This window comes from Chrysochloris asiatica, unplaced genomic scaffold (genome assembly GCF_000296735.1).
Source record: "Chrysochloris asiatica unplaced genomic scaffold, ChrAsi1.0 scaffold00386, whole genome shotgun sequence".
Taxonomy (NCBI): Eukaryota; Metazoa; Chordata; class Mammalia; order Afrosoricida; family Chrysochloridae; genus Chrysochloris; species Chrysochloris asiatica.
In genome coordinates, this window is record NW_006408904.1 from 1,310,568 (window position 1) to 1,321,429 (window position 10,862).

At 43.0% G+C, this 10,862-nt stretch overlaps 1 protein-coding gene across 1 annotated transcript in view; it reads right to left on the bottom strand.

The window, feature by feature from the left end:
• Positions 1 to 894: 894 nt before the first annotated feature.
• PBX1 (pre-B-cell leukemia homeobox 1) overlaps positions 895 to 10,862 on the bottom strand; it is a 385,369-nt gene continuing 375,401 nt past the window's right edge. The window contains exon 9 of the mRNA XM_006876513.1: positions 895 to 1,399. Within this exon, the coding sequence (XP_006876575.1) occupies positions 1,307 to 1,399 (93 nt within the window). The 3' untranslated portion in view covers positions 895 to 1,306. The remainder of the gene's footprint in view (positions 1,400 to 10,862) is intronic.

A 10,862-nucleotide genomic window follows, 5' to 3' on the forward strand; every position in this document is an offset into this window, starting at 1 on the left:
TGCAACGTCGTCCCTATGATACAGAACCAAATCTATTCTAGACACTGAAACAGTGGCCAGGGGAATAGTTTACACTAGAAACCTAAACTTTATCAGGATCAGGTCCTGTCTGTGTTGTCCTGTGTATGCGATGTTGCTAAGCTGTATGTCCTGGAAGTCCCAGCAACACATAACTTCTTTGTATCAAAGACCTTCACTCAGAGTTGACAATCTTCTATTGAGTTCACAATGCAGAGTGCTCTGGCTACTAATGCACGTTATTTGCATATGACTTGTGAATGATCTTGGTAAAATGAAGTTTAAGACTGTGTGCATGTGCCTGCATGTGTGCATCTATGTATGTGTGTGTGAGCATGCTCGAGTGCATGTAAAAGGATGGATGAAAAGTTTCAGGAAAAGAACCTTTTACTCCTTGGGAATGCATTCATTACCATGGCTAACTCTGACCTGGTTTTGCAGGAAGGTCTGAACGTTGCTTTTAAGAGTTAGATGGCTGTACCTCTGGAAGCAAGAGATGTTGTAGTAGGATGAGGAAGCCTGTGGGAATTCTGTCCTTTCTGTTCACGTGCCCTCCCCCTACTGCCTGACTTCCTGCCTGGGAATCAACCTAGCAGAGTCATAACCAGAAACTGTGGCAGCTTAAAAAGCCCAGCTATGGCAGTCCCCAAAGAATAACTGGGTCCAGGAAGGAAGAGAAGGGAAGTGTTCCAATCAGAATTGTCCCCGGGGAATGAAGAAGAAGATGGGAAGGGAGGCCTGGAGTGAGTAGGGCAACGTGGCATATTTCTGCTAAGAGGTAGTGAGAATAACAAGAGAAACATAGAAGGGCTGCCTGTTAAACATTAGGAGGGAGGGATCCGAGTGAGGTAAATTTGGCTCCTCAAACCACCAGCATGAAAACATACAAACACTTTTATTATTTTCTTTATCATTGTTTTTCCTCTTTAAATTTCTCTAATTGTTGAAAATATCCTTCCGTTATGTAATAGAGGGCAGGGACCCAGGAAGTCTAGGACAGAGGGAAAGGGGTGGGGAAGATGTTGAAACCAGACTGAGAGCTGGAGGCAGGGGAAGGGTGGCTTCTACCCAGAAAAAAAAAAGGGGTGGGGGTGGGGAAGAGAGTATAAAGAAGTGTCCAGATTGGCTGAAATAGCATCCCAAAGAAGAGAAGAGAAGGAGACTCTTATTGTGTTTGCTGATCGCTTCGACCTCCAGTCTGACTGCTTCAGCGTTGGGAGAGAAACCCTCCCTCCTGCCCCTGCCCCGACTGGGGCACAGGGTCAGCCGGGATGCGATTGCGGGGAGATCAGTTGGAGGTATCAGAGTGAACACTGCCAGGGCCTTCTGTAGGGGAGGTCACTGATGAAGGGGTAGTAGCATCCTGCCAACCTCCATTAGCCTAGAAGGGAAAAAGGGAGAGAAGTCAGTCCTCTGTGATCTGGTGGCCTTTGAGCAATGACAATGACAATGATGCAACTTGTGTCAAGGACCCAGTACAGTGCCTGGCACATGGGGCACTCATCAAATTGGCTGCTATTATTGCTGATGATATTATTCCCACCACCCTCAGATGTGTTTGGGACTTGACGGTGAGCCTTTGGATATAATGTTAACCCTCCCAGTTGTGTAATGTGTTATACTTCTCAGAGATGTTTTAATTCAGTTATTGTGTGTGCTATCATGGAATAACAGCTGCCCTACAGTCAAAAGACCCAAGCTCTAGTATAGATTTTGGCAACAACTAGCTGTTGGCCCTGGCAAAGTACCTTTACCTCACTGGCCTTGGTTTTCCTTTTGAACAAGAAGAAGGATGATCCCCCAAATGATTTCTAAGGTCCTTCCTAGCTCTACATGTTTATGTCTTTGGGATTCCAAATCCTGTTCTATGTAAGGTTCTGTACTTTATGACTTTGCATACATAGTGATGGATGGATAGGGTTCATGTCATTAAGGTAGGGGTTAATACCAGCACTGCTTGCTGTTGTGTGCTGCTGAGGTGCACAACTCATGAAGACACTGTATAAGGTTTCCGAGGCTGCAAATCTCTACGGGAACAGAAGGCATCAGCTTTCTTCTCCTGCAGAGTGGTTGGTGGATACATAACTCACTGTGCCACCAACGACAAGCAGTGTTGGAGGACCAGTAAGGGATTCAGAGAGGTACTCTTTGAGGTAAGCTTTGAGAAATACAGATGGTGATTCACAGGTGAATATAGCAGTCAAGTCAATGGTGCCAAAACAGTCAGGGCTGGGCTGAGAGAATATATCTAAAGAGGTGACGAGATGGGAAACTGTGAGTTTATGTTATATCTGCAGATGATTCTTCTAAAACTAATACTGGAAATGCTCGAACAATGGCACTGTTCAAAGGAATTTGTTTTAATAACAACACTTTGCCAAATAGAGCCTACCACTAAAATAGTTGAGGAATGACTTTCTATAGCATTTAACTCATGATACATAATTCATGATTGTTGATATGTTTTAAAACATTGGAATATAAGTGTACTAAAATGCTTCCCTACCTCAGTAACTATGTTCATTTGGAGTTAATACACCTCAACTCTGGAAATACTGATCATGATGAACAGTCCAGGTCGCGACATTTTTGGTACGTGATTTCTTACGGTACTTTCCTTTTATCCCCTGTAGAAATGTGGGGTAGCTACGACAGTGCCATTTGAGAAGGACAATAGCTTCTATAGTTTGGTATTATCCACAGTACATAGGAGAGTGTCTCGCACTTCATAAGCAATACTGAAAGTCTGCTCACATTTCATTTATAAGCAAGCAGGGTGTGCAAGAGAAACAGGCTTCCTGTTTTATGGTTCAGAAAGAACACAGACCTCCAACTTTTGAACCAGTCTTTTTTTTCTCTGCCATTTTCATCCATTTGACTTTCTTTTCCACTGCCTCGCTCAAAAGATACTGTAATTTCCCCAGGAAAGCCCGGGTTTTCATTCTGAGCAGCTCCCAGCAGCTGTTTTAGCATTAAGGTAGATTTTTGTCCATATCTTACTAATCAACAGTAAGTACAGATCTGGATTCCAAAAGGATGAAAGGTGGTCCTGGGCCATTCAGATCAGGAGGACATCTCCTCTGTATGCAAATCTCCCCTCTCCTACTCTAGGCAGGTAATTTCTCCCAGTTCCTTTTTTCTTAGAAGACCTTTCCCTTTATTGTTTGTGATGGGGGGATTGGGTGGAACACAAGAATGAAGATGAGAATTTCTCCCTTTGCTACTTACGACTTTTCCATTGGTGGGAGTCAGGGGGAAGGCAGGTCTCTGTAGTATGACTGGTATCAATAACAGAATTTCTTAATGCAGATTTGTCACAAGGGTGACATAATCTTAACTTCCCTTCCCAACCAAGAACACATGTATTCTGCTGCCATCTTAAAATGATTGAGAAAGGCAATTGTGTTTGTACCTTCCCATAAGAAAATCCTTTAATGGAATTTATATTTTCTGATTATAAAAGGAAGATGTACAAAAGCATAAAAGCAAAATGCAACACCCATAATCCTATTATTCCAAGATCATTTCTGTTAGTGTTTCGGTATTTGTGTGTTCTAACAATTACTTTTTTATGTGTATGTTTATCAGATAGATATAGAGTTATAGGTGTGTGCATTTGTAACAATGTAACAGCATGAGATTTAAGGAAATATGACAGACCACAATGCCAAGAAGCAGATAGTAAAGGTGTGAAGTGCCCTTGAGTAAGTTCTGACTCATAGTAACCTTGTATAGGGTTTCCAAGGAGCAGCTGGTGGGTTTGAACCACCGATCTTTGAACCACCACTAGTCTTGTGCTTAACCTACAGTGCCACAGGAGGACTCTGGAAGTAAAGTAGAGGTTTTTTGTTTTTTAAAGTCAGATATCTTAGAATTAACCTGGTATCAGGGAAGGAAAGAGGCAAGCAGATGAGGGGAGCCATGAAAACGGTTCATACCTATGTCGTCAGTGCACACACACAAAGGAGAGCTACAATGCTATTCACAAATCGCCACCATTGTCATTATTTAAAATAATTGAAAGTGGTGCCAAAAAAAAAGTTATTGGTAAAGAAAATTAGCTATGTGCTGTTTCATCAGGAAGAGGTAGGTAGGCAAGGCTTTTGATTTTCTATAAGGTTCTCAGGGGCTTCTTTTTGAGCCTTATCTTAATGGAAATAACTCCAACAGAAGACATCTTCCCTAAAAAATTCTCTTTTCTCAGACCAGTGTGCAAGATGCTAGGGGGTACAGACAACTCACAGATGGTAGAGATAGGACTCAGTTCATTCAAGCTGATATCAAAACCAGCATTTTAATTATACCAGTTGGCCTGATGAAGAAGATCTACTAATCTTCTATTAAAAAACAAAGAAATCTTATTAGCTCCCTTCCATGGTCCATACCTCCACCTCCCCCATCACACACACACATACACACAACTATACACACCTCAAGGTGACCAATCTTCCCAATTGTCTCAGAACTTTCCCAGTATCAACACTGAAAGTCCTATATCTTGGTAAATCCCTAAAGTCAGAGCAAACCAGAAGGGTAGACATCCTACCCAATCGTCAAGCTATGGTCCTGTTGTTATTGTTGTTAAGTGCCATCAAGTCAGGTCCAACTCACAGCAACACTATACAGGGTTTCTGAGGAGTTGGCTGTTGAATTTAAACCACTGACTTTGTGACTCAAACCGACCTTGAGGTTGAGTGCTTAACCTATGGCATCATACTAGGACTTCTTGTTGTTAAAGTGCTGTCGAGTCAGTTCCGACTCAGAGCGACCCTGTATAGGGTTTCTGAGGAACGGCTGGTGAGCTTGAACTGCAGACCTTTTGATTCAAATCAACCTTGCAGTCCAGTGCTTATCTTACAGCACCGCAGCAGGACTCCTTGTTATTAACCACCATTAATTAGCTCAGCACCCCTGACAATGTCAAGCACAACTAAACAAACTACTGCCACATCCTGAACCCTGTCCAAGATTGGCTGCAGATCAGGCCTTTGTGATCAGAGACTGATGATCAGCAGTAGATCTCCAGGCATTTCTTCTTAGTCTATCTTAATCTGAACGCTCTGCGGAAACCTGTACAGCATCACACATAAAAGCCTTGGTTGACAGACAGGTGGTAGCTACACAGCAGGTGCATTGGCAGGGAATTGATCCCAGGTCTCCCATATGAAAGGCGGGAATTCTGCCATGGAACCATCGACTTCCTGCTAAATTTAGGACACTCCAGCCAATGCTGTTCAAGCTAGATAAACACCAACACTTTTTAGATTAAGCACATCTAACTAGAGCCAGTGAGGAATTCTTTTCTCAGGAGGTGCTTTATACAATGGTATATTGTCTGCTGCCACTGCTACTAAAGCGTCCACAAGATCAGAAACTGCGAGCAAAGCCAACTTCACCGGGTTTCCCGTAAATCACTTTGGCTGCTTCAGCTGTATCATTCCAGTGTTAATGTCAGACATTCAGAGGCTGCTCTGTCTTGGGAAACAGCTGACCTCGCTTACTGCCACGTTAACCCTGGGGAGCAATTCCTTCCCTCCTCCTCAACTGCGGGAGAATATCAAGTAGGAAACTCCACCTTTGTGTGTTTATGTATCTCTGGGCTCACTGAGCTCCAAAGATGCTTTCATTAACAACCCTGTGCTTATGGTGGGAAGTGTGACTTTTTGCTGGTTTTTTTTTTTTTTCCCAACATCTCCCCTTGACTCTCAGATGCAAACTGTATCCTTCATTATAGAGGGGCGCCCATCTTAAAATGCTGATGTCATTAAGTTAAGCGACAGGTTCCAGGGTCGGAGAGATGACACCTGCAAAACAGGCCCCTTTTATCTCTGAAAACATCCCTAGTGGTAGAGCCTCTCCATCTGCACCCAACGCAATACGTAATCCTGTGATGTCAGACTTGAGCAGCAAGACTGTATCTAACCTTTAATTCCACCAGGTGAAGCCTAACCTAGTAGCAGGTACAATCTGCAACCTCACAGAGAGAGAAGCTAATGGAACATAAAATTAGGACAAAATGAGAAAAAAAAATCACTTTTCAACACATACATTAATGGTGGTGGTGATGGCGGTGTGCCGTGAAGTTGGTTCTGACTCATAGCGAGCCTGTACAGTTTCCAAGGCTATAAATCTTTACGGGAGCAGAACGCCTCATCTTTCTCCTGTGGAACAGCTGGTAGTTTTGAACTGCTAACCTTGTAGTTCGCAGCCCGATTCGTAACCACTATGCTACCAGAGCTCCTTACATTAATGGAAACAGGTATAAAATGAATAAAACAATGGGTTATTTACTCTATACCCTATCCGAAGGAATTTGTCACATAATTGGACGTACATCAGATTTTGCCAGAATGTCATCTCATCAACAGGGGAAAAGCAGCCCATCTGAGGAGGTTGGGAACGGGTCTGGTTACTGAGGTTAAGAATCAGGCAATGGTAGATGGAGAAAGTCACATGGTTACTCCTGACAAAACACAGTGGCACAAAAAAAATTGCAATCGAAGCCCTGAATTCTCCCTTCTCTGCCACTCTCTTTGAAAAGGTGCAGGCGCCACCTGCAGTTGCCTTCCCTTATTGTTGCAGATCCAGTGTTGCTGGAGCTCAGAGCAGTAGCTGCTAGGCTGAGATCATCAGCCTGTCCCATTCTCTTCTTCCTTTCCACTCTTCCTCTGCGCTTACCTTAGCAAGTACACCATTGATGCAGAGAATTCATCACCGGATGTGACAGCCCAAGCGAGCCTGGCACTAAGAAACTCTCATTTGCAACCCAGAAATACGCTGAGGTGCCACAAACCGGCTGATGTCAGCACCGAGTTGAGCTAGATCTGCATATGGGCCAGATGCCATTACCACAGATGCCTTCAGTGTGGATGAGGGGGTGTACGTGCTCCAGACCCTCAATCACTCAGGTACTGGTGGGGAGGGGGGGGTCAGGAAGAAACAAAGGAACATGTATGTATCTCCTCTCTCTTTCTCTACACATACACATACATACACACACAGAGAACCAGCATCTAACAGGTAAGACATCAACTCACACAGTGGACGTTACCCTAGCACCATCATCTTTTCATCAAGCAAGAAGGAAAACTATGTTTCCTTGATATGTTTACACTTTTCCTAAATTACAAAGGAAGCTCTGGGACTTAAAGATGCTAGTGAGAAGCCCCCTTAGGACCATGCAAAGATACAAAATTTCCCTGGAAATTTGACCTTGGTCAATACATCCCAGTCCAGTTCAGCACCCTTCCTGTCCTATCTTCAGCTGCCAACCAAAGTGATCTTTCAAAAACATAATTCTTCCAAAAATATAATTTGGATGTTACCTCCCTATTTAAATCATCTATGGACTTTCCACTGGCCTCAAGATGAGACTCACTGTCTTCAGCAAGGATACAATGTCCCTGACCCTGCTTACTCCCTACCCCAATGCTTTGGTTTAATACTTCAGTCATAGCAAATATCTTGAAAATATTTTTAACAAGGGGGCAATTTCATCCCTCCTTCTTCCCCCATGAGTACAGCATCAGTAATCATCCAAGTACATCCACCTACTCCTTGGCTATCTTTTAAGACTGAGTTTAAGTATCCTTGTGTTTCTATCTGTACCACGCAATGCCCTTTGCCCTGCAAGCCCTCCAGTTGTCTGTCTATCTATCATAGCACCTATGCCACAATGCATTTGGCCTTTCACATACCATCTCATCTGCCAAACTATAAAAGCAGGGTTGCAAAATTTCTTTGGCTCCAAAGAGCCTACCACAGAGCCTATGCATCACAGATTTGGGAAAACATGTATTGGGTGGATATATGAAGATAAAGTAAACATTCAGTGGCATTGGAACATCCACCCTCAATTGTGGGCATAGAGATATGAATGTCAACAGATCCCCGACCTCTACAACTCTAACTGCATGTAAAGGGATGTATGGTGGTGGTGGTGGAGAGCTGTGAAGTCAGTTCCAACTCGGCAACCCTGCATAGGGTCTCTGAGGATGTAAATCTTTATAGGAGCAGAAAGCCTCACTTTTCTCCCATGGAACGGCTGGTAGTTTTGAACTGCTGACCTTGAAGTTAGACATCCTGACTCGTAACCACTATACTACCAGAGCTCCTTAAAGGGCCGTATGCTCCTAGAGAATATCCAAGAGGCAGAGCAAAGGTAGTAACTTTCAAGGTCACTTTGGTGTTCAGGCAATATACTGTTTGTTCTCTTCTTACTAAACAGGCATCAAGGAGATCTATTACTTCATAGCACATCTTAAACAAGGAACTGTGATGAATTTTGTATTGCTTTGTCTTGTTTCTAAGAAAAACAACTGAGAAAGACATTGGATCCCACTTGCTACAAACTCTACAGCTTAACATGCAGTCTCAACATGGAACATTTCCGACAAGAGCACAAGGAAAGGAAGATGACCCACTCTGCATCTGGAATGGACTCTACGACACTACCTTAGGCATAGTGGAAATTGCAAAAATGTACAGAATAGACATGGTCCCCAAGTGGCCTGATAGGTCCTTTTCAGGTCCTTTTCTCTTTTTTTCCTCCCACGCTTCCTCTCTTGGGGTTAGACCCTTCGTACCCAGCATGCAAACTCAGATCTGGGACTAGAGCTTCCAGATAAAACACAGGACACTGAATGAAATGTGAATTTCAGATAAATAACAAATTATTTTTTGGTATATGTTCCACGCAATATTTTTATCTGCTAATCCTGGCAACCTTATCTGAGAATGACATCTACTCTCAGCCCAAAGAAAGCTTATTTTGGTCTAGTTTAGTAATGTAGGTAACTCTGAAACTATTTTGCTGCTTATCCTGCTCTGACGTGTTGCATCAGCATCTTCATATCAGAACTTCATCCTTGTGGCTGAGACCATGTCTGCCAAGTGTATGCTTAGCTTCAGCTTATTTTATCTCAGTCCCTTCAAGACTGAGACAGTGACCAGCTTCTTGAGGTTGGAATCTTGAACCTCACCTCACCCACTAGACCCTGGCAGCATATTTATCAAAGTCAACTTCTGTCTGAATAAGCCCAGGCTGAGGGCTCTAGGATTCCTGCTTCTTGGGCTCTTGCCTGCCAAGGGCACCCTTTATGACCACCACACCTAGTACTAGCTCAGCCCCTTTTGTCTTCATTGCTAGGTCACAACCTTTCCCAGTCTAGCTTCCAGGATAGCCTCTAGAGACCAGCATCTTGCTGTGAAGGTCTCTATCTTCAAAAAGATCAACAGCAATCAGCTGTTCCTGGTAGAGAAGAAATACTCTCAGTGTCAGGACTTTTGTAATTTAAACATCTGCAAAGAAATTATGCATTTCCCCATTGCCAAAGTGAAGATTCCTGACTATTCCACAGAGACCTCAAGTGACAGGTTTTCTGCCTTTGCCTATCTCTCAGGCTGTGCTGTTTGTGGGAATCCATCTCACCTTTCAAGGTTCAACTCAAGAGCCACCTTCTTCCAGTGGTTTTCTCCAACCCACACTCTCACCCACTTCTGCTACCACTTATCCCTTTATTTTAACATCTAACCACGTGCAATTTATATTTATTCCTTGATATTTTATATGAACACAAGAAGATTTCACTTATTGTACTCATGTAATCCTTAATCTGGAAATACATATTCAGTGCCTATCTAAGTACTGGAATACAATAAGACATCTATTTTTCTCTTTAAAACCTGGTTTCTGGTCTCATGGAGTTTATTTTCTTTTGAGAGCACATTCAATAAATCATCAAAAGAACAAGCATAGCTTCTAGAATGTCATGAGGAAACATGAGTCTTACTGAAGATGAGCTTCAGGAAAAGTCAAACTAAAGAGGAAGAGGAGATTGCCAAACAGAGTGGGGCCAACAACACTCCAGGCAGAAGAAACAGGTTGTGCAGAAGTCCAAGGAATGGAATGAAGGCCAGCAGGAAGGTAATATAGGAAGTATGGTGGAGAGTGGAGTGAGATAGGACTGGAAAGCTTGGGCAGCCCAGTCATGAAAACCCTTTGAGGGTCTTTGATTTGTCTCCTTCATGAGATGGTAAGCCATTCACCAGTAAAGCATTAGAGAACAAGGATCATGTCTGATTTAGTGACTCTCAAGTTAAGTACTTGAGTTGAGGGGTGCTTTCCATACCCACATTGCTATGCTTTTGTGAATACAGGGGTGCCTGGCTATTGGTATCCACCATCCCAGCACAGGAGTACAAGCAGAATTAGACCAGTAATTTCTCTTACTCTAAATGATGAGTTTTCAATGGTATGTAAATCCAGGGCGATCTCTTATGCCTATTTTCTAGGTGAGGAAACTAGAACTCCAAAACTTGGGCTTGTAAGATGCAATCACCATTATCTGCAACTACTACTTGGATATTTCAAGGGTAATAGTTCCCTGGGCACCATGTAAAAGCTCTGCTGCTACTGCTGCTTGTGGCTCAAGGCACACGATTCATGCTCTCTGGTTCACCTTAAAGAGAATCTCTCTGTCATTTATTAAGATGCCAGAACTCATGAACAACAATCTGGTCTCAGGAAAGTCTTTCAAGAAATGATAAAACCTTCTACTCCATAGCAGACTCCATCTCAGAACTTGGTTCTGGATGAGATAAACTCTACTCCTCTTGGGCTACACTTCTCACACACCATCATGATGGTTGTTGTTAGGTACCATGGAGTCAGTACCGATCATGATGGTACTGTCTTGAAGTTCCTTGGTGTTCCTTTACATTCACAATGCAGAGTCCTTGCCTAAGAACTTCACAGTAAGATGGTGAAATTGGCCCATGCTTACTTGGAATGAATAAGAACTCTATAGTATTAAAAGTCAGTATCTCGGGAACAAACAAGATGG